At 36.0% G+C, this 27,166-nt stretch overlaps 1 protein-coding gene and 2 long non-coding RNA genes across 4 annotated transcripts in view; 2 read left to right on the top strand and 1 right to left on the bottom strand.

The window, feature by feature from the left end:
• The first annotated feature begins 4,793 nt into the window (after positions 1-4,793).
• Positions 4,794-5,774, top strand: LOC129922378 (uncharacterized). The gene has a single exon (XM_056008271.1). It carries the CDS (start codon positions 4,794-4,796, stop codon positions 5,772-5,774), a length of 981 nt encoding a protein of 326 aa, XP_055864246.1.
• Positions 5,775-11,687: 5,913 nt separating this feature from the next.
• Positions 11,688-27,166, bottom strand: part of LOC129922329 (uncharacterized) — a 21,267-nt gene continuing 5,788 nt past the window's right edge. The window contains exons 3-5 of the long non-coding RNA XR_008774328.1: positions 23,037-23,198; positions 17,712-17,818; positions 11,688-11,827 (exon numbers count right to left, since the gene is read on the bottom strand). This is a non-coding gene — a long non-coding RNA (uncharacterized LOC129922329). The remainder of the gene's footprint in view (positions 11,828-17,711; positions 17,819-23,036; positions 23,199-27,166) is intronic.
• The window catches only part of LOC129922327 (uncharacterized), a 27,310-nt gene continuing 26,735 nt past the window's right edge, over positions 26,592-27,166 (top strand). The window contains exon 1 of one of the 2 annotated variants that reach the window (XR_008774314.1): positions 26,592-27,117. This is a non-coding gene — a long non-coding RNA (uncharacterized LOC129922327). The remainder of the gene's footprint in view (positions 27,118-27,166) is intronic. The other variant, XR_008774323.1, reaches the window with a different exon arrangement.

Raw genomic sequence — 27,166 nt, 5'->3', positions numbered from 1 at the left:
CAAAAATGTAAAATAAACCTCTCTGGTTTTCCACAAATACTTTTTAAAAAATCATGATAGAAACTAATGACTTATACATGTGACCAACATCATCTCACAAAAAATTACATTATTAATTCAATAGATTGTGCACACACAAAATGAAGAAGCAATAAAGTATAGCTCGGGAAGAATAAATTAAAATGCATTTTAGTATCCAATACTTTACAGTTTATATTTTTAATAATAACAAAAAGCTTTACGCAGTTTATAGTTTGTATGATTGTGAAATAGATTAATGTATGAACTTGGTTGTATATAAACTTTGTACATTGTCAATATCTATATGTTACAACATCTAATCACAGAAAAAATATACCAAGACCACATCATAACATCATTATCAGAAAGACAACTACAGTGGTATTTAACATTGAAATCATGTAAAAATTAAAAAAAGGAAAACTCCAACCTTAACAGCTAATAATCAACCTTTGCATAATATACACACTATCCATATGGCTATTTACAACAACAAAAACAATCAAAGCTAGCTTTCCCAATTCAGTGATAGGATTCCAAGGTTGACTAAATTAATATTTTAATATATATAGAGATTTTAAAAAAAAATTTTGCTACAAAATTTCAAACATCTTTTTTACTAACATAAAATATAAATTTTTAATGGTACAAAATAATAGACTGGTACAAAATAAAATAAAGTGAAAACAGAAACATTTTCCTAAAAGAGAAATATGATAATTAATGAAATGGTGGATACTTGAACATTCATCTGTCTAGTGGATACTTGAACATTCAACTGTCTGGTGGATACTTGAACATTCATCTGTCTAGTGGATACTTGAACATTCATCAGTCTGGTGGATACTTGAACATTCATCAGTCAGGTGGATACTTGAACATTCAACTGTGTTATTGCTTTAAAAGTTAATAAATGAAAATTTTGCACTGAAAAATAATATGATACAAATATGTAAGTTACTAGCTATTTGAATTGTATATAAGTATTAAATACATCTTGACACTATCATAATGATAACCATTCAATATGCCCATTTCTTCCCAGATTCAACAAATTAGAATCTTTCAAAGATAACAGAAAAAAATGAAAAGTTTTTACAGAAAACTGATTAGATACTTAAGATTAAAAAAAAAGGACTCCTTATGACAAGGCAATTATTAGTTGTTGAATATAAACTTAACAAGTTGCAAAATACCATAAAATCTGTTTTTCTAGTTTTTGAGATCTAAACATGACAGTCAGATGGTCATACTACCACACAAAACTAATAGCAGCTCTTCCATTTTTGTAAGCCAGTAATAATAAGGCTTGTCTTAAGAGTCCGAAGATTAGCGAGGAATGCAGTATTTCCCGTGGCTACACAGCCCCAGCTGTGTCCTACATCCAGGGCAAGATAGTAAAATATGTCTATAAACAACTTATATAAATGTTTATTCACAAACCTTCTATTTACTCAACTCTCCTTGGCAACTTTGACTTTGTTAGGTCAACATATGAAGGGGCCTTAAAAAAAATAAATTTACAACTCATGTTAAAATTAGAGCTATTGTTAACTTTACAAATATATTATAGTTACTGTTGCTGTGTGTTTTATATAGGTTGCACCAATCGGTGTTTGGGAGTAACATCCTTTGTAACTGTTGTTGTCAACCAATATGGCGTTAGATTAAACAGCTGATTTCATGTCTTATAAGTTATATCCAGAGTCTTGTTATTATTTGTTCATAATAATCAGCGGTAACAAGAACTATATTTAGATTTATATCAGTGATATAAATCTAGTTAAATTAAAAAAAAAAAAATAGATCTAAAGTGTAGATCTAGAATCTAGTAGATTCCAGAGTCTCAGTCTAGAATATTATTGAATATATATAGAGAGGCTCGGGGTTATTCAGTTACGGTAGATATACTATAGTGAAGTTTTCGTGGAAGATGGCAGAAGGTCTACTTAAACCACCAACAGAAGGTAATGTCAGTGAAAACTTTCGCCAATGAAGAAGACAAGTGGAACTGTTACTGTTAGCAATAGGAGCTGAAAAAAAACTAAATCAGACAAAAAGCAATAATACTACATTGTGCTGGACCTCAGGCCCAAGAGATTTGTGAGTAGTTGCAGTATGATGAGAATGAAGACGTAAATGACCCGCAAATATTACTAAAGAAATTACACGACTATTACAACCCCAGAAAAAATGAAGTTCTGGAAAGTTTCAGATTTTGGAACATAGAAAAGGTGTCATCTTGTGATGTGTTCATTACGCAGCTTAGAGCTCAGGCTGAAAAATGTAATTTTAAAGAAAAGGATAGAATGATTAGAGACAAGATTATATTCGCTGTGGAGAAAAGATTGCAGGAGAGATTACTGAATCACGATGATCTTACCTTGAAGAAGTGCATAGAGATATGCCAAACATACAAGCAAACTGCAAAAGGATTGGCAGAGATAAATAAGGAAACTGTTGTGAAGATAGATAAGATAGAACAGAAGAAAAATGACAACAGAAACAAATTAATAGATTGCTGGTTTTGTGGCGGCAGACATGCAGTGAACAGAACAGCATGCCCAGCTTGGGGAAAAAATTGCAATAAATGCAAAGGCAAAAATCATTTTGCAGTTAAGTGTAAGACTAAGAATAAAATACATATGCATAATGCAATGGATGAATTTGACCAAGAGGAACAATTAAACTCAATTAATGTGTTAAACATAAATAGGGACAGAATGACAGCACTATTCATAATAAATAGTCAACAAATAAGATTTCAACTGGACACAGGAGCAGATGTTAACATTATATATAAGAAATACGTTAAAAAGACACAAATTAAGAAGAGTGTTCAAACATTAACAATGTGAAATAATTCCAAATTAAAAACCGAGGGCACTGCTAACTTAATAATAACAAATCCTAAAAACAAAAAGAATTATTTGGTAACATTCACAGTTGTAGAGAACCACTATCAATGCTTATTAGGCCGTAAAACATGCCAAAGTTTAAGTTTGATCACATTAAATGAAGATAGATTCATATCACAAGTAAACACAATGGATTGTCATCTGGGAGATTTAGGTGAAACATCATTAACTATCAATGAGAACATAGCTCCGGTGGTATCACCTTGTCGTAATATACCATTTGCATTTCAAAAGAAAGTGGAAGCAGAAATAGAGACATTAGTAAAAAGGAAAATATTAATTCCTGTAAATGAACCTACAGATTGGGTCAGCCAGATGGCTGTGGTTCAAAAGCCAAATGGGGATTTAAAGATCTGCATTGAACCAAGACATCTAAACACTGCTTTAAAAAAGAGAACATTTTAAGTTACCAACTATGGAAGCTGTAATGCCACAGTTCCTAAATGCTAAAATATTTTCTAAATTGGACGTAAAGGAGGCTTACTGGCATGTACGTCTAGATGAAAAGTCTAGTCTACTAACAACCATGATCACACCATATGGGCAGTACAGATGGTCAAGACTTCCTTTTGGACTAAGTGTAAGTGGAGAAATATTCCAGAAGAAGTTAACAGAAGCATTGTTAGGATTAGAAGGATGCATTAATGTGGCTGATGATATCGTGATTGTGGGATGTGGTCAGTTCAAAGAAGAAGCAGAAAAAGATCACTCTGACAAACTGAAGAGATTAAGAGAGAAACACATTAAATCAAATGAAACGAAAACAGTATAGAAACAAGACCAGATAAGTTTCATGGGACACTGCATTAGTGCACAAGGCATAAAGCCTGACACAAAGAAGATCAAAGCTATTCTGGAAATGAAGAAACCAGAAAATAGCCAGGAAGCAAGAAAATTATGTGGAATGGTGCAGTATTTGTCAAAATTTTTGAACAATCTAGCCAAAGTGTCTCAACCATTAAGAGAACTAACAAAGAAAGATTGCAATTTTAGATGGACTGAAAAATGTGAAGAGGCATTCAACAAGATAAAAACAATGATTACCAATACTCCAGTTTTTATATTCTACAACCCTGAGAAGAAACTGGAAATACAAGTGGACAGTAGTCAACATGGACTTGGAGCTGTACTAATGCAAGAAGGACAACCAATAGAATTAGCCTCTAGAGCATTGACACCAACTGAAAAACGGTGGGCTCATTGAAAAAGAACTACTTGCCGTGGTTTTTGGGCTAGAAAGATTTAATCAATATACATTTGGAAGACATGTCATAATAATAAATGATCATAAGCCACTTGCAAACATCTTAAGGAAGCCTCTAAACCAGGCTCCAAGAAGATTACAAAACTTGATGTTAAGGAGCAATCGTTATGATTTCTCATTTCAGTGGGTAGAAGGAAACAGTTTACACATTGCTGACACATTATCACGACTGTGCAATCAAGAGGAGAAGCAAGATGAAGTTTTTAACATATGCCAGACACAAGTTGTGGACATACCGGATCCATTATTAGAAAGAATAAAACAAGAAACAGACTTAGATGACACATTAAATAAATTATCAAAGCAAATTATGAATGGATGGCCTCAAAGAAAACAAGATTTAGACAACATGATAAGAACATATTTTGGTTTTGCTGATACTTTGGGACTTAGTAATGGAGTAATTTTGAAAGGAGAAAGAATAGTCATACCTTTCAGTATGCGTCAAGAAATGAAGAAAAACCTGCACACAGCACACATTGCATATGATAGAATGATGAGGAGGCCCCGACAGACGATATTCTGGCCAGGCATGGCTGATGAAATAAAGCAGATGGCAGACATGCACTGCTTGTCAAGAAAGAAAACCTATGAACCAGAGAGAAACACTTATACAACATGATGAAGGAAATGTTCCATGGGAAAAAGTTGGAGCTGACCTGATGGAAGTGGATGGAAGACAGTATCTAATTACTGTTGATTATTACTCTAATTTTACTGAGTATGATTATCTTTCAACAACAACATCACAAGATGTGATTAGAAAATTAAAAGGACAATTTGCTGGTTTTGGTGCTCCAAAAATGTTAATAACAGATGGAGGTCCACAATTTAGTTCAAATGAGTTTTTGAGATTCACAAGGCGATGGAACATCAATCACATCAGATCAAATCCTGGTTATCCGAGAACAAATGGGAAGGCGGAAGATGCTGTAAAGATAATGAAGAATTTAATACTGAAAACTAAACATAATGGTGATGATCCTTATGAAGCTTTACTGGAACTCAGAAATACACCTCGGCAATGTACTGGATTTAGCCCAGCTGAAATGTGCCTCAAAAGAAGTCCTCGGACATTGATTCCCAGCACGTCAAAGTGTTTAAGTGAACATGTTGTAGCTGAGAAGAAAGAGAATTACAAACGACAGGTAAAAAGACAATATGATAAGCAAGCTCGGGATTTACCAAAACTCCATCTAGGGCAAACTATTTATTACCAAAACCCAGGTCAAACAGGATGGTATCCTGGAATGATCAGGGAACATCCATCTCCAAGATCTTATAAGATCAATGGAGATAATGGAGGACTCTACATACGCAACAGATTTCATATTAGGCCAAGGAAAACTATTTTGAAAGACACTGACACTGATGTCTATGATGGGAATGTCTTGGATGATGATGATGATAATGAAAGGCCAGATTTCTCTGATAACTGTTCTCAACATGCATTACAGTCTGAAGTAGTTTCTCATGTACCAGACAATAATTGTGATAGAAATATGCCAGCAAGAACTAGCACTCGAGAAACAAATAGACCTGTGTGGCATAGGGATTATGATATGTACTAAGAATTTTTATGACAATATTAATATGCATGTGGAAATATTTATTCTATATGTGTCACACTCTCAATTGAAATTTATTTTTTTAGTTGTTATAATATTTATAAAATATGATGAGTTATTAATGTTTGTTATTTTAATTGCAAATATTTCTGATATGTATTTTGTTAGCTGGATAAAGACATAAACAACAGGATAGCCAAGGCAATGGCCACCATGTCACGGTTGCAGAAAAGAGTCTGGGACAACATATTGCTGACTAGCAGTACTAAAGCCCTAGTCTACCGGACCTGTGTGTTGAGCACCTTGCTGTACGGAAGTGAAACATGGTCAACCTACTCATGGCAGGAAAAAAAGCTGAATGTCTTCCACCTCCGATGACTAAGGCGGATCTTTAAAATAAGGTGGCAAGATAAGATAACAAATGAGGAAGTGCTACATAGAGCAGGATGCCAGGACATCCGCTCTGTTATCAGCAGCAGACGCCTTGGCTGGCTTGGCCACGTTCGTAGAATGCCAGTAGGTCGACTTCCACAGGACATCCTGTATGGCGATCTAATTGAAGGCAGGAGAGCCGCTGGTCGCCCACTTTTACGTTATACGGATGTATGCAAACGCGACATGAAGCTCTTCAAAATCGACACTGGCAACTGGGAAGAGGTGGCACTGGACAGATCCACATGGAGAGAGAGCATAAAGGAAGGGTCACAGATTGCAGATGTCATACACAACAGAAGCAGAAAGAAGGGTGAAAATGCAATGTCGCCTGGTGATTTTATATGCCCAACCTGTGATCGCAGCTGTGTATCAAGGATTGGCCTCTTTAGTCACACAAGAAGTTGCAAAGGGAAAAGATCGTCTCACGAGACGTAAAATGCCACAGATTTTGTTAGCTATAGAAAGGGAAGGATGTTGATGTGTGTTTTATATAGGTTGCACCAATCAGTGTTTGGGAGTAACATCCCTTGTAACTGTTGTTGTCAACCAATATGGCGTTAGATTAAACAGCTGATTTCATGTCTTATAAGTTATATCCAGAGTCTTGTTATTATTCGTTCATAATAATAAACAGTTACTAGATCCTATCACAAACTTTTACCTGGTAATTTGGAGTACTCTTGGGAGTTCAGAGCAGACTGTGTGGCAGTTTCTGTCTTCTTCAAAACAAAAAAAAACATTTGAACTGTCTTATCCTCACTAAATATTTGTTTACATATTGAAAAAAAAAAACAACAACCATTTTTAGCATACATTACATGATATAGTAGAGAAGAAAGGTTTGCTGATCAATTAACTTAGGAACTTAAAATGTCAAGCTTAAACTTGGTTCTGACACATAATGATACCTAGACATAGACTCCCAAATAGCTAAGACAGAATGACCAAAAGTGTCTGGCACAGAGAAGCCATCACCATACAAACTTAACTAGTCTGACTGTTTTCCTCTCAACAATATGCTTTGAATCATGGACAGTGTATAGAAGGCATGCCATGAAGCTTAGCTCTAAATGATAGAGCATATGGACACCACACTATGAGAATAGAAGCACAAACTGCAAAGGATAAAAAAAAATCAGCCTTGAAAGAAGAAGAATAGAAATCCACACAGCCTTACATTTACCCAGTATGCAGCCAAACATTCCAAGCTCATCAGAAAGGCACAAAAAAATGGAATGTGCCACCTAGAGGACAGATGTGTCCTATGAATTATAATGAACGAACTATACATTAAATATGATGTGAGCTGTTAATAGATGTTTTATTTTAGATGATTCAGACAAGAAAGATGATGCCTATTATAAGCTATCCTGACAAGATCAATGCCTAATCTTTCGACTCAGGACTGGACACAACAGAATGAGACAACATATGTACCGGAAGCTCAAAATTGGAACCAGTGAAATCTGCCTATGTGGAGTGTCACCAGAGAATGTCCTTCAAAACTGTTCTCTTTACCATGAGGCCTGTACAAGACACTGACCTCAAAACACCCCAAAAGAAAGAAAACTATATGGAGAGATCCCTGATTAAAACCACTGCTCAGTTGATATAAAAATATTGGTTAAGTCATCTGAATGCTCCAGCATAAAAATAAGAATGAGGAAGAAGATGATTCAGATGATCCTTCAAAAAAGCCAAGGAAGGTTTTGAAAGATCTTTTAGCCTTTAAAAAAAAACAACTACTGATCAAATACTTTTACATTAAGGTAGTAAAGTAAAACAAACAAGAAAAATGAGCCTTACCTGAGCTATGTAAAATGATGCCAAAAGATCAGAAAGTCTTACTGTGCTTATAAACTGAAAATCAAACAAATATTTTAAGATAATCTTAAATGTAGCAATTGACTTTGTATAAGTATGGGTTGAAATGACACTAGAAACGTGGGACAGGTTTCATTCAGTAGGCTAGGCTCTATCATTTTCAATTATTCTAAGAATATTTTTTTTCCTTTTTCAAAACCCATCATGAATTGGACAGGTGAACATCAGGGCTCTGTTGAAGCACATTATAAAAGAAACTTATTTATCTGAAATAGGGAGCTAGCCTTTCCTAGCCTTTATTGGAGCAGCTAATAGAACAATATAATCTCATTGACCCATACAAATGTATCAAACACTTTTTGATAATTTGATAAAACACTCATTTTTTTTTATTAGAAAAAAAAATTTTTGTCCCATAATAAAAACTGTTGATAGAAAAAAATTAACAATTTGGTTTTAACCCAATATCTGTAGACTCTAATAGTAGTACTAAAAGAATTACTTGTCTAAATGTTCAATATTCTAAGACAACTTTGTAATTCCAAAATATAAGGCACAAAGTATTTTGAAACCCCACTGTTTTGAAAATACATTTGATCTGAGTGAGATAAAGGGAAGTGAGACTACACAGACAAATCAATCATCTTTTCTTTTTAAATAATTTACTTTCCATTTCAATTCTTGGAATTCTATAAAAAAAAAAAAAAAGAGAAACTTGAAACAAAAATGTACAAACTTAAAACAAAGCGTGTAAATATAAAGTAAGAACTATTTTTTTTTAAACTCATACCTTTATTTCAGCAGGGCGGTAATACTCTGTATTTTTGTCCTCTATAGCTGTTTTGTACCTATCTCTAGGAAAATGTTTGATACCAAAGTTGCCTTTAACTTGCGAATGACCTTCTCAGTTGTTTTCATTCTAACATCATCTTCATTTATGGCTAATGCAGGCCAACTAACACTCAATAGAAGAGAGGCATCAGTGTTCTGCAATACAAAAGAAAAAGTCATTTAGAAAAGTTCAAGGATACAAGAGTATGCAAATATCAAGAATGAGGATTCTTACACATTTAAAGTTCACAAGATCAGGTTTTGAGGAATATACATGGCACCTGAGATGAACTCCTATTGAAAAATCAGAGCAGGAAGGACTAGTCCTCCCGTAGTGCTCTGGCAAGAAACTTAGCCGTCCGGCGTAGTGCCTCATAGCTACCATACAAGTCGAGTGACTGCACAGGCAAGTCCCCCCTTAGCTCGCGGAGCTGGGGACACTCGTACAAGACATGCGACACTGTTTCGACGCTCTCTCCACAGTGACGGCATCGGGAGTCAAAGTTAGTGCGGAACCGGGCAAAGTATGCCCCAATAGGACAATGTTCCGTCCTGCACTGCGCAACTATTGACTGCTCTGACCTCCTCAGTCGCCACCATGGATCGTCGCGATCTGGGTGACGCATGCGCTGCCAGACACCACGTGCTCTGTCGGATTCCTCCCAGGACTTTAACCACTTCTCATGAATGAGTGCTCGGATTTGTGCCGTTGCTTGTAAGTACATGCTTGGAGCTTCGAGGTGTGTGGCTGCCATTGCACCCTCCCTTGCGAGGGCGTCTGCCGTTTCATTGCCCCTCACGCCGCAATGTGAAGGCGCCCACTGCATATAAACGACAGCTCCAATAGCTCGGCGGATGTTATCTGCGGCGCCGATTGCCTCTTCTATTACGGGCGACCCTCCCCCGCCGCCACCCATAACTAGGAGACTGGAGCGAGAGTCAGTAGTCAAGTGCTTGGTTTCCTGATGAAACTGACTAGATCTCACATTATGCCATAAAAGTGCTTTATTTTCAACTAGTCCTGCTACATCTGTAGATTCATTTATTTGCAATGCATATGTACTGCATATTTCTTATTTTCAAAGCAAGTAACAATTTTTTTGATGGCTCATCAAATGGTATGATTTAATAATTGGTATAAGTAATTACCCCTTCCCCCCAATAAATGAACACAACCTAACATAAACATAAAATTAAAATACATGAGGCAAAATAGAGCCATGAGATTTATAACAAACAATTATTCACATTTGAGTAACACCATTGGTAAAGTCACTTAACTTAGAGATGCTTCTGAACTAAAGACTAAAAAGTAAAGTAGTAATAAAACATTAAACACTGAACAATAATTTGCAAATACAAAACACACCTAATAATATACTAAGAAAGACACAAAGATAAAGGCACATTTCTTTTTCCATATGCTAGGACAAGTTTGTCCAAGTATTCCTTCCCCTGTGTCATTAGAGCATTGAACAGTTTGTCTGAATTAGCCAGGTTAATCATGCAAAATGAAAACCATGTAGTGGACTGTGCAGAGACCTAATAATGGGATATTCAAAATAAATGTCAGTTCCTATTAATCAAACATGAATACAAACTGAAAATAGAAAGAGTTGCTGTGGTTGAGAATAGGAGATGTAAGACTAATAGCAGTTGTAGACTGAGTGATCTACAAAAATGTCTCTCTGCTAGGCTGCCTAGTAAAAGTAAAGTAAAGTTCCCCTTTCAGACCTTGTTAACTACGGTTAACAAGGGTGTCATGTGGCCAGCACAACGACCAACCGCCTTTACTTTTCCCTAACTAATGTCAGGTACCCATTAGAGCTGGGTGGACTCAGAGGCGCCCGAAGATCCCGAAATTAAAAATCAGTCTTCACCAGGATTCGAACCCCGGTCCCCGGTTCGGAAGCCAAGTGCTTTAGCGCTCAGCCACCGTGCCTCCTGGCTGCCTAGTACCTAATACATAAATTATTTTTTCTTTGGCCTCATATTACAATGGTAAAATGGTTATAAAGAGGTGAATAAAATATGGTTAAATATAGATAAGCTCTGAAGAGGATACAAACAGATCTCCGAACTAGCCACAGCACCAGAGCCCATGTACTATGCTAATATCTTTGACCATCAAGTCCCCAAAAAGAACCTTTCAAGTTAGTTAGGTTATTAGGACTCATTGTTTTGCACTTTGCCAAGAGTCTGCCCACATAATTTTTTTTTTTACTTTTGTTATCTTTCCATGGGCATTTTTTTTTACAAAGAGGCTTTGTTCTTTGCTTACCTCAGAGTTTGATTCCCAGGGTAAGATTGTTCTGTTCCTGTGGTGGGCATCAATATTAACAAAAATCCCAGACCAGGTGGCTCCATGCTCACCAAATAAGTTACATTCATTGACTGCCTTACTGCTGCTCTAGCAATGCCAACTGAAATGATGACAAATACAATAATATATTTCTTAAAACATCTTGCATTTCTTGCTTATGATAAGATAAAATTATGTGTTCTATTTCATTAAATTAGATGTCAATGAATAAAAAATTAGATATCCAGTATTATATTTATTTTTTGGGGGATATCTGTTTCCATTGTTATCTTTTTTTACCATTGTTATATCTAGTAAGCATGCATCTCTATTCTTCCATTGTTTAAGTTACCAGCATGTATCTCCATTGTTATAATTATCAGGCTCTCTGTCCTTATTGTTATATTTACCTGGCATGAATCTCTGTGCTTTTATTGTTATATTTCCTCTTTCCCAGGTGTTCTATAAGCTCATAGTCAGGTGTTCTATAAGCTCATAGTCAGGTGTTCTATAAGCTCATAGGTGTTCTATAAGCTCATAGTCAGGTGTTCTATAAGCTCATAGTCAGGTGTTCTATAAGCTCATAGTCAGGTGTTCTATAAGCTCTCTCCACATAAAAAACTAGATTCTGTATGAAGTTGACTTCATCTGTTGAATGAATCCCCTGAAATAAAAGTAGAAAGAATTCATTCATGCTTTTAAGCATCATTTCTGCAATCAACAAATACAAATTCAACTTATAAATATGATAAGAGCGGCACAACACATCTTTTTTTTTAAATCAATATTGCCTTTTCATGATACTGTACCATTGTTAAGTGGGAGAACTAAAAAAAAAATCCTTTTCAATAAATACCAAGAATAACAATAAAAAGATTAAAAAGATTAACAATATGAGTACAAACAACAAGTACAAGTAATGATGAAAGTGCCATGATGTAGGAGATATTGTGTCTGGCAGAGAAGGGGCAAAGTTGAACAACTGGCAACTAAGCCAGGTAATCTTCAGGTAGGAAAGGCTCATTAGCCTTATCTTGCCATCCACCTAGAAGGAAAAAACAGAATTCAAACTCTGCTGCCTTGCAGCTGTGCCCAACATGGGAATAGCTTTGGTAGTCAAACCTGAGGAAAAAATCAGGAACTTGTGACATTTGGGCAGCTTGCAGCACAAATGCTACATCCTGGCAGAACCTGTGAAGTCATTACCAAGCAGTATCAGCACCTGTGTTCCCTAGGAAAAAAACAACTTTTTTTTGGAGCAAGGGGAACTGTTATGTGGACAACATTGTTCTGACCATAGCTAATGTCCAGGCCATCCTCTAATTTCCATGAGATGATCCCTAGTTGCAGGTGACTGATAAGGTCATTGTTATTGTGGGAGAAAAAAAAGGTTATAGCTCTTTTTCCCTCATTCTTTGACATATTCATAATTGTATAATTAGAAATGGAGGTGCAATGGATGAGCAGTAAGCCCTTGGCTTCTGAGCTGAGTGTCCTAAGTTCGAATCCTGGTAAAGGCTGCAATTTTTAATTTCAGGATCTTTGGGGGCCTTTGAGTCCATGCAGCTCTAATGGGTACCTGACATTAGTTGGAAAAAGTAAAGGCTGTTGGTCATTGTGCTGGCCTCATGACACTTTTGTTAACTGTGGGCCACAGAAAAAGATTACCTTTTCATCATCTGCCCTATAGACTGCAAAGTCTGAAAGGTGAACTTTACTTTTTTTTTTACTATAATTAGAAATGAAAATATTACTTGCTGAAACAGTATTTTTATTTACTGGTATTCCAGGAGATATAGTGCAACTCTGTAATACAATAGAAATATCATTTTTTTATTCTTGTAAGACATACAAAGGTTCAGCAAGTTCAAGTTCCTATAAAATGTTGTATATCATGAGCTATGCTAGGTAAGTATATTTGTTACATCTAAAGTGTGCTAAATGAAATAACATCTAAAAATATTAAGTATATTAAAAAACAGTTTCAGGTGAAATAAAATTTTCAAGCGAAATCCTTTAAAACTTTTTCCCATGTCTCTATATGCTTTAAATAACTAATAACTTTTTCACAACTTCAAGACATTTGTACTGGTGACTGATCATTTCATCCCTGGTCACTTCATCCCCAGTCAACTCATCCTTGGTCACTTCATCCTCATTTAAATATTTTTTTCTAGTTATTGTGTAACAGTGCTGTTAAAGCTTCGCCTTTAAGCCCTTGTTTATCTAATATATAAATATGTTTATTTAGAACACTTTTTGATATTTTGACAGTTATTATAGTGTTTATATTGTTCCTTCCACTCTTCATAATTTTTGAGAAGTGAAATAATATATGTAAATAAGTAGATATATTGAAATGCAGGCTTTGTATTTAGTTCTATTGTTTCTGTTTGCTATAGGGATGCCAATATTATCCTGCACATTTTGTGTTAATGTTATGAACAAATGCCAAGGTGTGGTGGAAGTAAGGGAAATCTCTTGAGAGATACAAGTACAATTAGAATAATTATGACCTTGCCACTCTAGGCTTATCATCAAAAGGTAAATGTGTGGTGAAAGTGATGGATATCTTTTGAGAGATGAAAATGATTAAAATACTTATGATCATGCTGCTGATAACTTTTCTCCTGACGGCCATCTTTTTTTATTTTATCTTTAATTGTCAATCATTCTTTCTTGAATATGAGCATGCAATTTCAAACCCAGATATAACATTTTATTTTTTCTAATTTCTAATAAATGCTGACAGCAAGAAATACGTAACACTGGCTAAGAAATTAAGAATGATGTACAGCAGGGGTGGGCAAATTACGGACCGCGGGCCACATGCGGCCCGCCGGAGTGTTGTATGCGGCCCGCCGACACTTACAGAAATCAGGTGTGCCCACAGTATATAGAAATAAAAATGCAAATATATTAAAAATATATCTTTATAAATTATTGAAACTCTCATTATAAAAAGTTTCAAGTAAACGAAGATTACGCTTATGGCTATATATCAATACACTCAATTCAAGACACTATCTCTGATCAGTATTTATTCAATGCTATAAAGAACTGTGTTGAGTGTTGGGTAGGCTTGGAACACGATGGCAAGTGCAACAACTGATGCAGCTCAATCTTTGACTGAGATAAACTCTAAACAGGAAAGTTTGCGCAAAGCTGCATAAAATTTCATTACACGGAAGGGGTTAAACTTTCAACAGCCCAATGAATTCGCTAGCTTAGCATGGACTTAGTTACCAATATTTCTAATGAAAAGAGGAAGACAGATTTGGTGATTTTGTTATAGGTGCTATTACAATTGGTTGTTTGCATATGAAATGTTAATGCATGTTAAATCTTTTCAAACAAAGCTTTCTCATTTCTACAAACAAGAAGTTTAAGAAAACAGGTTTTGTCATTTTCCTTTGCTGAAAGGTGGAACTATTTATAGTGAAATGATGAAAAGTACAACACTTATTTAGATTCCTTAATTGAGCAATTTATAAAAGCAAATTTTAAATGTCAAAAACCATTTTGCAATACCATCAGCTCACTAGAAACTGATTCAGCTCCAGAGGACATAACTCCAAGCAAAGAGAAGTCCCAGTTAGTACTTCCACGGGAGTCTTATGGGTGCCTGAAGCTGTATTTCCACACGTAAAAAAAAACCTTGCTGCTGTTCACACTATTTGGGTACACATACATCTGTTCCTCTTCTTCGTCGTCCTCATTTTACATGTATATTTTGAGATGACATTTCTTCGAATAGACTCTGTTATATAGGACGGTTTTGGGGTCAGAGTCTTGTTCGGGTCACTTGATTTAGTATGCACCATTGAAGGACATGGTCAGCACTCTCAGGTGATGCTCCACAAGGGCAGGTATCCCTCGTCCCGACTTTTAACTTCCAGAACATATATATTGTCTCTTTTTTTGTATGTGTGGGAACTAAACAAGTATTATCACTGGTCGATGTTGACTGACTGTAATTTGACATCAGTCACAAGGGTAACAACTAGTAAGCTAGTTCCATAGTTCCGGAACATAATGTACGAGTGTAAAAAGTAAAATACTGCACATTAAGTACAACTGTATATTTGTGGGGATAATATAATATTAAAAGACAACAGCAATGTTTTTAAAAAATTGTAAAATTGGTTTTTAAAAGTTGCTAGCTGTTGTTGTAATTCCTCAACGTGGAGTGTGAAAAAAAAAACGTGAATAAAATACAGTGTAAATATGAGTTAAAAGACATTCTGCACTGTTAGCTAGCGTATCTTTTCTAAGTTGTATATATATATTCCCAATTTTTTTTTTTAATGCGGCCCTCGATACTAAAAGGTTGCCCACCCCTGATGTACAGCAATACGAATCAATGGATTGTCTTCTGTACCAACTATCAATAGCCTATCTTATCTTTCAATTAACATGCAAAAACAATTTAGCTCTATAAACGTTAGTTCTATATCTATAAATGATTTCAATTAACATGCAAAATAATCTTTACATTAGCTCTATATCTATAAATGTTAAATTTTTATATTTTTAATGACATTATATTTTGTTCTTAGTTAATGTGTCACACTTTTTGTCTTGTAAATGAAATAAAATGAAATACTGTTAATTTCAACCTTTTTACAATTATTATTTGGTGGATAAGAGGATGAAATGACTAGCGGATGAAATAACCAGGGGATGAAATGAACAGGAGATGAAATGACCAGGGGATGAAGTGACCAAAGATGAAGTGACCAAAGATGAATCGACTGCGATGAAGTGACTGTGAATGAAATGACCGGGAACCATTTGTATCAGTCTCCTGCTGTTCTTAGTGATCCTTAGTTCCTAAAGCTAATTATATTTATTTTCTAAATCTGTGTCATGCATAGTGTATGAAATATTTAGATAAGTTAACAAAGAAATAATCTTGAGACTCACATCCACATTTGTGAATCAGCTTAAAGTGTCAAGGCTCCACATCCATAAAACAATGATTTGACTAATGACTGCATAAGTATAGAGTGAGGGTTGGCATGATATTGTTATTGTTCAACCATTCCAGTAGATTCCCACCCCTTGTCAACCATCTGTCATGATCTTTCCCAGGTGAAAAGAAAGGTCATGTTGTCTCTCACAACAGTTTCAATCTAGTCAACTAGACTCTCTGAAGTGTCTATCAGAGTTGCACTAATATTATAGAAGAGCAATATTATTTCATTTCATAGTTCTTTCGTATGGGACAATCTTTCACAAATTAATCACAAGCTAAAGATTTGTATTGTATTATTCTTACACTGTAAAACACTAAACCTATTTTTTTTTCTTTTTTTTTGTAGATTAAAGATTTTCATTTGATAATTTTAACATTTATAGCTATAAGCTTTTCTTTTTTTTATCTTATCTTCTTATTATACAGACCTTACTTCAAAAATGTTATAAATAGAGATTGTTAGAGGGAAGCACTGATCGTGTTGATTACACTTAAAGTATATAAATAATGTTTGCATCAGTCAAACACACCAGAAGACTTTTTTTAAAATGATATTGAATTGCTCATGTTAATTAGTCACTCAATGACTTAAGAAATTTGAAGACTATTTCCTCCCATCCCAAACCTCATGTAGGATGGGAGAGGATGGTGGCAGATTTCAAACCCAGAGCCATCAGTCCAAAGCAGGCATACAGTTAACATAATTGTACTATGAAATTGGCTATATTTGGCAGACTCATTCCGTGATTGAAAAAGATTAATTGAGAATTTAAATAACTAGAAATCATTTAATGTCATTGTCTCTCAGAGCATTCTATCAAGTTTTGTTTTTTAATTGTTAATCTACTGTTTAGTTTATGTACTTTTGTTGCAATGCTAAATGTCTTTTTGATCCTGAAGTCTCTAAACCTAGTGTTTCACTGACCTAGTTGTTGGCCTCACTGCTGTTTTTTTTAAGACTGTTCTAGTATTGGTATGTTTCCTTGAGTTGAGGAATCCAAAACAAAGGTTAAATAACATTTTGGTGGTGTTTTTTTTTTTAACTCCTGACAAATGACATACAAAAAACATCCATTTTGATCAAACAGGTCTTATATCTGCTTGGTGGCACATGATCTATTTTCTACTCAGGGATGTAAGATATCCTCCATCAGGCATTTATCCTATATGCTCTGTATATTGCTGAATTGTTCAGTTGTAAGGTAATTTGTTACGTGTGCAGCATAGTGTGAATGTGGAAAGGTGCAAATTTGTGTTGAAATAGGAAGAGAAGGACTGAAAAATGGAGTAATTTAATTGACATATTATTGTTTGTTAATCAAGATTAAAGTATTCATAATCTATTATAGATGAATCTGTTGGTGTATGATTAAGAGTCTCATCTGCTTGTAACATAATTAATTTACTGACTCGTTTTAGGATTATTCATTTTTAGATTAGAATCAATGTCCAAGCACTGATGCACTATCCATGCAACTTCTGCTTTTTTGCATTAGGCTACTAATAGTTTTATCTTTCTAAATGGATGTTTCTTTGGCTACAAATTCCTGATGACCAAAAAAGAACTTACTTGCAAATGTTCATATTCTTTGCCTCTGTATGCTGGGTAACCAGTGACAAGATCAAATGTAGAGTGCAGGGCATATGCTGGACTTAATTGGATTTGAACTTTTCTACCTTTGAAAAAGAATAAACAATTGAACTTCGTGCTGATGGGGCACGTCAGCCTAAATAACGCAACCCATCTAGGAGAAGGAAAACTCTGACTCCAAACCTCCACTCTGTGGCGATACTCCCCCGTGTGGGTATCGGGGCTTGGAAATGACCAAGAGAAATAAATAACCCCACTGCCTTTCCACTTGCATTTCACTAAGTGAATAATAGCATTGCACTACACCAGACAGAGGTCCTTGTCTCACTACATTCTAATACTAGACATAAATTCATCATGAAGTGTTTTTTTTTCTGGATCCAGGATGTGACGATTCCACAGAGCATACCCAGGGCACAGTCACTTTAAGCTTTCTACTGCAGAAAAGTTCCATTTGGAGAGCTCTATGGATGGCGGAGAATGGACCATTGGCCAACCCCACCTTGTCCCATGGATATTCCGGTTACAGTCTTCAGACCTAGATGTTTTCCTTTTATGTCAGTATTGGAGAAAATTGCCAAGACCGAAAACTCCCTTAAAATGCGGGGACTATATATTTATATATTTTTAAAAAAGCCTGAGGAAACACCCAGCCTACACTAAATGCCAAGGAATTTAACGAAAAATCCATACGAGCTCAGACGTCGCCTCGTAAAAGGTCTGCGCATGGCAGTTTCTTCCAGGACTGCCTGTGATAAGTCAGCTACTGAAAATAAAAAACAGACTAGCAGCAAACACCTAAACCTTTTGCAACTCAACATCTTAGGCCTACAAAACAAGACAACAGAACTCCAACACATACTCAAGAAGCATGATATACACATAGCGCTATTGCAAGAAACACTACTGCCCAAGAAAAAAATAAACATCACAGGCTACACACAGTACAGATGCCTTTGCACCAAATGCCAGGGAATTATGACCCTCATAAGAAACGACACACAAGCCACAGTAAAACAAATACAGAACAATACAGACATCGACATGCATGAAATACTTCTTTGGAGAGGAGGAACAAAGTACACCATCAAAAACTACTATTGCCCACCATCATCAACAGCAAATAGACATACAACTACCACACTACACAAGGACAATAATAGCTGGCGACTTCAATGCACACACACCTTCCCTAGGCTACCCACACTACAACAAGCGTGGCAAAGAAATAGAGGATGTAACAAATGCCTCTAACCTACAACTTCTGCAAAACAAAACTTCACCTCCAACTTTCCTCCACAGAGCACACAACACAACTAGCAGACCTGACCTAACTTTTATCTCTACAGACATTACTGACTCTTCTAAAATAACAGTACTTGAAGACATAGGTAGTGACCACAGGCCTATACTCCTCAATATTGGAATGCCAGGTAGATACCAATCCAACAAAACAACTAGATGGAACTATAAAAAAGCTAACTGGGCAGCTTTTTCACAAGAAACAGACACAAGACTATCAAGCATAATTGAGACAGACGTCAATTCAACCTACACAACTATAGTCTCCAACATCTTACAAGCAGCAAAAAAACACATCCCTCGAGGCCAAGTTAAGAAATACAAACCTTTTTGGACACCTGAATTAGATAAATTAGTAAAAGAAAGAAACATGGCCAGGAAGACTATAGAAAAAAACCCTACTAGAGAGAACAAGACAACTTACAACAAATTGACAGGGCTTATAACACACAAAATTAAAACAGAAAAAAAGAAAAAGTGGACCACAACATGCGAACAACTAGATCTAAACAAGGATGGTCGAAAGGCCTGGACCCTTCTGCACCGGCTAGCAGGAAAGAAACAAATAACAAACCCCCAACCTATAAAAGGCACTGACGACATAATAACAGAAAACCTTAAAAAGGCTGAAACCTTCAACAAATATTTTGCCAGCATTAACAAGTCAAAGCCAAGAAAACAACTGGACCAGGCCTTCAGTAATATCTTAAAGAAAGAAGAAAAAGCTCCAACAGTCAACTGTCAGATCTTTGACACTCCCTTCACTCTACATGAACTCAATACTGCCCTAAAAAGCCTCAAGTCTGGACCCGATAAAATAACAAATGAAATGATTCGGGGACTAGGACCACAGGCCCAAAACTTTATACTTAACTTTATCAACCATACATGGAAAACTGGAGACATACCACAGGAATGGAGAACCGCAAACATAATACCCATTTTAAAGAAAAATAAACCACCTGGAGACCCAAAAAGTTATAGACCAATATCTCTAACATCCAACATTGGCAAAATGGCAGAAAAAATGATCAATAACCGACTTTATTGGTGGCTAGAAAGTACTTGCTCACTCCACAATGCACAAGCTGGCTTCAGGAAAGCAAGTAGAACAGAAGACCACCTCTTTCGTTTCATCCAGGACACAGTAGAAGGGTTTCATGAAAACAAGCACACTACAGCAGTATTTATAGATTTGCAGCAAGCCTATGATAGAGTGTGGAGAAAAGGTCTATTTTTGAAGATGAAAAAAAATGGGCATCCATGGAAAAATTTACAGCTGGATCAGGGCATTCTTAAAAAACAGAACCATCCAAACCCGACTTGAAGGTGCCATCTCTACTAAAAAAAGTTTGGAAGAAGGACTACTACAAGGTTCAGCCCTTAGCTGCACTCTCTTTCTAATCTTCATGAATGACCTCCTGGACCTCATTTCAGTCAATAAGGCACTTTATGCAGACGACCTTTTAATTTGGACTACAGAGAAATATCCAGTGCTGACTAGATCCAAACTAAATAGAGCCCTCACAACTATCTCCACAAATTCAAAATTATGGAAAATGGAAATAAACAAAGAAAAGTCAGTTTATTCAATCTTTAGCCACAGCAACAAAGTAGCAAAAAGAAACTACATCCTAAAAATAGACTCTCAGACAATAAATAAAGAAGAAAATCCAACATATCTTGGTGTAAAACTAGACCAAAGACTGTCTCTAAATCACTTTATGGCAGATTTAAAAGAAAAGGCATCACAAAGTTTAAACATAATAAAACACCTAGCAGGAACATCCTGGGGAGCTGAAAAGAAAACCTTAAGACAGTGAATGTACACTTTGGTTTCTTATAGTTATAATGTTTTTTGTTTGGTGTAATGCACAAATTGTAAGACAAATTTCCTTACGGATAATAAAGATTATTATTATTATTATAATTATTATTACACTGGATATGTCAGATCTGTAATGGATAACTGTCTCTCCATACAAGTAGCTGCCAACAAAACCTATCAATCATCATTAGATACAATCCAAAACCAAGCCTTGCGGCTAATTAGTGGAGGTATGAGAACTACTCCCACAGCAGCCTGTGAAATAGACTCGAATGCGATGGATAGATGACATGGAAGCAGATCTGAAGCAGCTTGGGGTTAGGGCGTGGAGACGAAAGGCCCAGGAGAGATCTGAATGGAAGGATGTGCTAAAGCAGGCCAGAGCCCTCCATGGGCTGTAGCGCCACTGGGATGGATGGATGGATTGAACCTCTTAAGTTAAGGTGCAACAGAGCAGCATTAGAAGCTATTGAGAGATACAGAAGGTTGGAGGACGATCATCCAAATAAATTACTAACACAGAGAAATAGGAAAAACAACAAAAAAAAGCAAAGAACTCTGATCCAACTTACTGACGAACTAGCCCTAAAACACCACCTACCCAATAACAGAGAAAAATTACCAGGTTTTCAAACATTACACCCGGACTAAACTACAAACAACCAACCATCAAAACACATTTACTAAATAACACCTTAACAAAAGAATCAAACCCACTGGAGCTCAAAGTAGGCACGCTTGAAACAATCGAAAGCTATCAAAAAACAGTTATCCATATTTATACAGACGGATCGGCTTTCAAAGCTACCATCAATGCTGGTCTTGGTGCCTTCCTGGTCTTCCCTCAAAATAAACACTTTGAGATAAGCGCACCCTGTGGTGATTACTGCTCAAACTTCCAAGCCGAAATTGAGGCAATTACCATAGCACTCCAGACAGTGGAAAACAAATTATATGAAGGAGTGCAACCACCATCAGATATTGTTGTCTTTACAGACTCCCAATCTACTCTGCAAGCACTTAACAGCAGCACCTCAAACAGCCCAAGAGAGTTGACAACACTCATTGTGACAATCCACCAGATGATATCAAAATTAAATATCAATATTACACTACAGTGGATCCCTGACACATTGGCATCATGGGAAATGAAAAGGCAGATAAGCTATCAAAGGCAGGTTCATCTATGGAACAACCAGATAGACCTGTTAACTACCTCACCCTAAGGTCAATGTTAGTCAACAATCACAAAGAGGAGTGGCTCAACCAATGGGCATCAGGAAACACAGACAGAGCCATGTACAGAAAAATGACTACGCCTAACAAACTGGACAGTATTAACTTCCTCCCCCGCAAAGAACAATCTACAATCTTCCAACTAAGAACAGGACACACACCACTATTAAATTACCACCTGAAGAAAATAAACTCCACACAACTACCCCTTTGCAGACACTGCGCCCACCCCTTTGAAACCGTAAACCATATCCTCTTTGAATGCCCCTCCCTAACCCACCATAGGCAGACCCTACTTCCACTACAGCCCAACATAACCAACACCCTGTATGGCAGTGCTGAACAACTGAAGAAAACAGCACACTTTTTTTCCTTGGCACAGTCTGCAAAAGAGCTCACAGCTCAGCAGCAATAAAGCTGGCTAGAAGAAGAAGAACTCAAATCTAGTTTAATTTTTATATTTACTTAACACACTAAAATATTCAGACAAAATTATTCATTCAATTTATTATCTTCATTATTGTCAAATAGTTAAGGTTATGTTTGTACAATTTTCTATTTCATGTCAACTGGAAACATTGTATATTTGAAGTCAACTAGAAAACATTATATACTTTTTGTTACCATGGAGAAACTTTTTACTTGACATTTAATTGAGAACAATGATGAATGTGCTTTTTATCTAAAGACGCACAAGTTAATAATGCAGCCAACTATTGATTTGCAGAGAAATTTTATACCACCAATAAATATTTTTTTAGAGCTGCACATGTCTTGAATTTCAAACCTAAGAAAGCATATTGTTAAGTAATTTACATGCATACCCTGGGACCCAGGAGTAATCCAAACCTAGTTATTTTATGTACTGACCAAAACAATATGATTTTAATATTGATATGCAATGATATTCTATGCTTGGTTGTAAACAAACTACTCACTTTATCTGCCTGTCATATCCAACATTGCACATGGAAAAGTGTTTGAGATGAACCATAGTCGCTCTACAACTGAAGGAGGCCAACTTGAATATCCAACATTGCTACATACCCATCATCAGCTTGGCCCAACTTATGATCCTGCCCTGGTCATCATCAATCTTTCTGGATAGAAATAATCAAGTAATAAATAATGTGCATACAAAGATACTAATTTTCAATTAGTCATCAAAACTGTACTAATTTTCAAGTCAACATGCACCAATTAAATATTAATAATTACCAAAAAATGGACCATAACCTTTAAAATAAATCTTTGTAACACAATCTTAAGGTTTAATTTTTTCCAAGTTATTTTGTTAGCTAAAATATTTATTATCATAGACAACTGAACACTCCTGGCATCTGACTTACAGGGAGACATTGACTAAGGATTGCTATCTATTCTGATGAAAATCTGACTGAAATGAAATTATGTTTCATAGTTTAATAAAGAAACTTATTTCTGGGTAGATTTTTGTTTGGTGTTTGAGAACCAATTTATTTGTAACCATTGCAGTATCTTTACTTGGAAGACACTTTGACCAAAAGTAGATACCAGAGGATAATAACTAAAACCAGTTTAGAATTAGGAATTATACACACTTCAAGTCAAAAAAGAAATATACAACCCTGATATTGGAAAAAAAAAGAAACATAATTATAAACTGTTTTAACCCTATACCACATGTATCCCAAATGCTTCAATACCTATTAATTTTTTTGACACATAAATCTTTCCTTATGAAACGCTAACAAATGGAGTTAATGCCACCTGAGGTTTTCAATTTAGAAATCTCTATCCCTACTAGTGCTAGGTGAGTTTTTATTAATATAATAGTGGAGGACTTTGAAAAAAAAAAGGCAGCAGCTAAAAATACCAAACATGAAATGATAAAGCTGAAACACTTATAAACTTGAGCCAGTGACCAAACAGCAACAGCACAGTAAATAGAATCCTGAACATGAGCTATTCTATTTGTATTCTTGTCAGATCCAATAGAAGAAAAAAGAACATAAGAATTCACATGTTGCAACTTAAACATCCAGACAACAAAAGAAAATTTAATATATGATATACGCTATCAAGTGTAATAAAGTCCACTGTTCATCTTGACCGAGTTATTTAGTGTTTTTATATAACAGCTGAACCCAGGGACAATTAAACTTGATGAGAAACCAATGTAGTTTCTAAAGAACTAGATTTAATAGAAAGCTGTAACATATATTTGTGAGCTCATTTTTCCTAAACTAAATGTTGTGCTCAGAGGACAGAGATTTTCATCTATTAATGATGTCATCATCATGTTTGTAAATAATATTTTTTTAAGCAGAAAGATGCTTAATTTTACACTATTAAGTTAACAGTATTCATAAAATTGAACACAAACAAAATAATTATTAATTAATGAAATTATTTGTTTAAATCATGTATGCTTTAACATGAGTGGGACTCAATGTTATTAATACTTGTTCTATTTGAGTTACATTCCTTTGTAATTGTTAGTTATGTGTCCTTTGTTGCGAACAAGCAGTATGATGTATGAATTAAATGTCTATGTCCCCACCCTTTGTGACAACTGTCAGAACATTTAATCCAATAACTATTTATTGAGTTGAACTTTGAGAAAATGAGAATTTCAAAGTGTAAGTAATGCATGGTAAAGAGAAAGTAAAGATCCTCTTTCAGACCATACAGTCTATAGGGCAGATGATGTTAAGATCATGTTTCTTTGGCCAATGGTTAACAAGCAGGGTGTCACATGGCCAGCACAACAACCAACCGCCTTTACTTTCCCCAACTAAAGTCAAATGCCCATTAGAGTAGGGGCGCCCTAAAAATCATGAAGCTCAAAATCCCAGTTTTCACAGAGATTCAAACCCAGGACCTAAGGTTTGGAAGCCATGCGCTTAACCACTCAGCCACCACACCCCCCTAAGTAATGCATATTGACATGAAATATATATATATATATATATAGTTCGTCCATCGTGGTTCGATGATGACCACTTTGTCATCCAGGGGGCTGAGGGCTTTGCACTGGGGTTTTATGCCTCCTCATGTGGCTGGTGAGACCTATGTGAGCCCAGAATGTTCGGCCGCACACTGGGCAGGTTATTTCAGCTGAAGCTAGTGTCGTTTGTCTTGCTTTTCTTTTCTGGTGTTTTTCTTCTGCCTGCGTTGTTCTTTTTTCCTCAGCAACCTGTGCGCCAGTTTTCACAGCGCGACGCCATGATGCTCTGTCATGTGCCTCTGTCTCCCAGGTGCCAGGGTCTATGCTGAACGCCTTCAGAGAAGCTTTGAGGGTGTCCCTGAAGCGCTTTCTTTGCCCACCTTGCGAGCGCTTTCCTTCGCTTAGTTGGCCATACAAGAGTCGTTTTGGGATGCGGTGGTCTTCCATTCTGTAGACGTGACCTGCCCATCGCAGCTGGGACTGCATCAGGATTGTGTGGATGCTTTGCAGACACGCTCTTCGAAGGACTTCTGTATCTGGTATTTTGTCTTGCAATTTGACATTTAGTATTTTTCTCAGACATGTCATGTGGAAGTGGTTTAGTTTCTTTGCATGTTTACTTACAATGTCCATGTTTCTGAGGCATAGAGCAATGTAGGGAGGATGACGGCTCTATAGACCCCTAGCTTGGTGTTTGTGGTGATACCACGTCTGTTCCAGACATTTGTAGACAGTCTGCCATAGGATGCACTGGCCTTGGCGATACGCAGGTCGATTTCACTATCCATTTTTACATTTCTGGAGAGTGTGCTGCGTTTATATCCTGTCCATTTATAGTAATGCTTGGATCCGAGTAGGCTTTCCCAGGAGACATGAAATAATTTAAGTTTGAACAATTATCTCAAGTGTTTGATTACAAAATTAGACAAAAATTAAAGTCTGCTTTTCAAACTAGTCAAAACAAATGCAGTCTGGTAGGTGGGGAACAGAAAGGGGTAGCTACTTCATTTTACCACTATTGGTACACACTACAATCTATGTATCTTATCTTTTTTTTTTATAAGAATCTCAACTGCATTTCTGCATTTTTAATTGCACATCAAAATTAATCAAATTATGTCTGTAGACATCTAGAGCATTTTTCACCACCTACCACTGTAATTTATTAGCCCCATCACGGACCATGCAAGGATAAATATCTACATTTACATCATGCATGGCAGCATGTGTCATGATGATAGATTAAATAGATAATAGATCTATGATTGTAGGTCTACTATCAAATTTAACGAGTAACAACATTATCTGCTATGGCTATGGTTATAGATCTATTTTAAGTCTATATTTTACATATAGATCTATATCTAGATTCTAGAGATCAAGCGAGAGTTAAGATGCCAAAACATGGTAATGACCTGGTTTATTATTCATTTTATTGTGTTATCTCGAACTTCGCCGAGTGCAAAAGAAACTAAGCTGCATCAGTCGAGAGAAAGAAGAAGAAAGCTACCCTAGCCCTAGGACAGATGCATATATATATATATCTATGCACGAACTCACGAACTGTGTCAAACTCTGCCACTCCAGAATATAAGGCTTGATCAGTCACACCAAATTCTGCCCCATCTCAAAACGAAATCAAACTTAATCAAAGCCAGAGACTCACCTGTCTTCCCGACTCATTGAAGTCATTGTCATTGTGATTGTCTTCCGACACATGAGGAGCCATATCTATATAGATCTAGAATCTAATTATAACAAAATGCACGTGATTTGTTGGAGACACGGGGAAAAATGTTTGACCTAGATCTAGATCTATGTCTGGTCTAGATCTACTTTTAGTGAAAGATCTAGATCTAGATCTAAATCTAGATACTTTTAGATACTTAATATAGAGCAGCTCATTTTTCTGATTCAATGAATTACTTTTGTGTGTGTAAGCCTATAAATTAGCGTGCTTCGTATTTTGGATACTTCAAAAATATTGGATTTTTGTTGATATAACCATTGAGTTACCATTGAACAACCATTGTTATACTTATAGGCCTACACGGATTATTGGAACAGTTTGGATTATTTAATACGCAAAGGTAAGGCACTTTTTTTTAAAAAAAAAAGAAGAAAATAGATTACCCGACC

Source organism: Biomphalaria glabrata, chromosome 13 (genome assembly GCF_947242115.1).
Source record: "Biomphalaria glabrata chromosome 13, xgBioGlab47.1, whole genome shotgun sequence".
Classification (NCBI taxonomy): domain Eukaryota; kingdom Metazoa; phylum Mollusca; class Gastropoda; family Planorbidae; genus Biomphalaria; species Biomphalaria glabrata.
Note: the sequence above shows the minus strand (reverse complement) of the source record. Positions and strands in the feature narration are given on the sequence as shown.

Coding starts and splice junctions, on each gene's coding strand:
- LOC129922378 (XM_056008271.1), top strand. CDS start 4,794: ATGAACCAGAGAGAAACACTTATACAACATGATGAAGGAAATGTTCCA.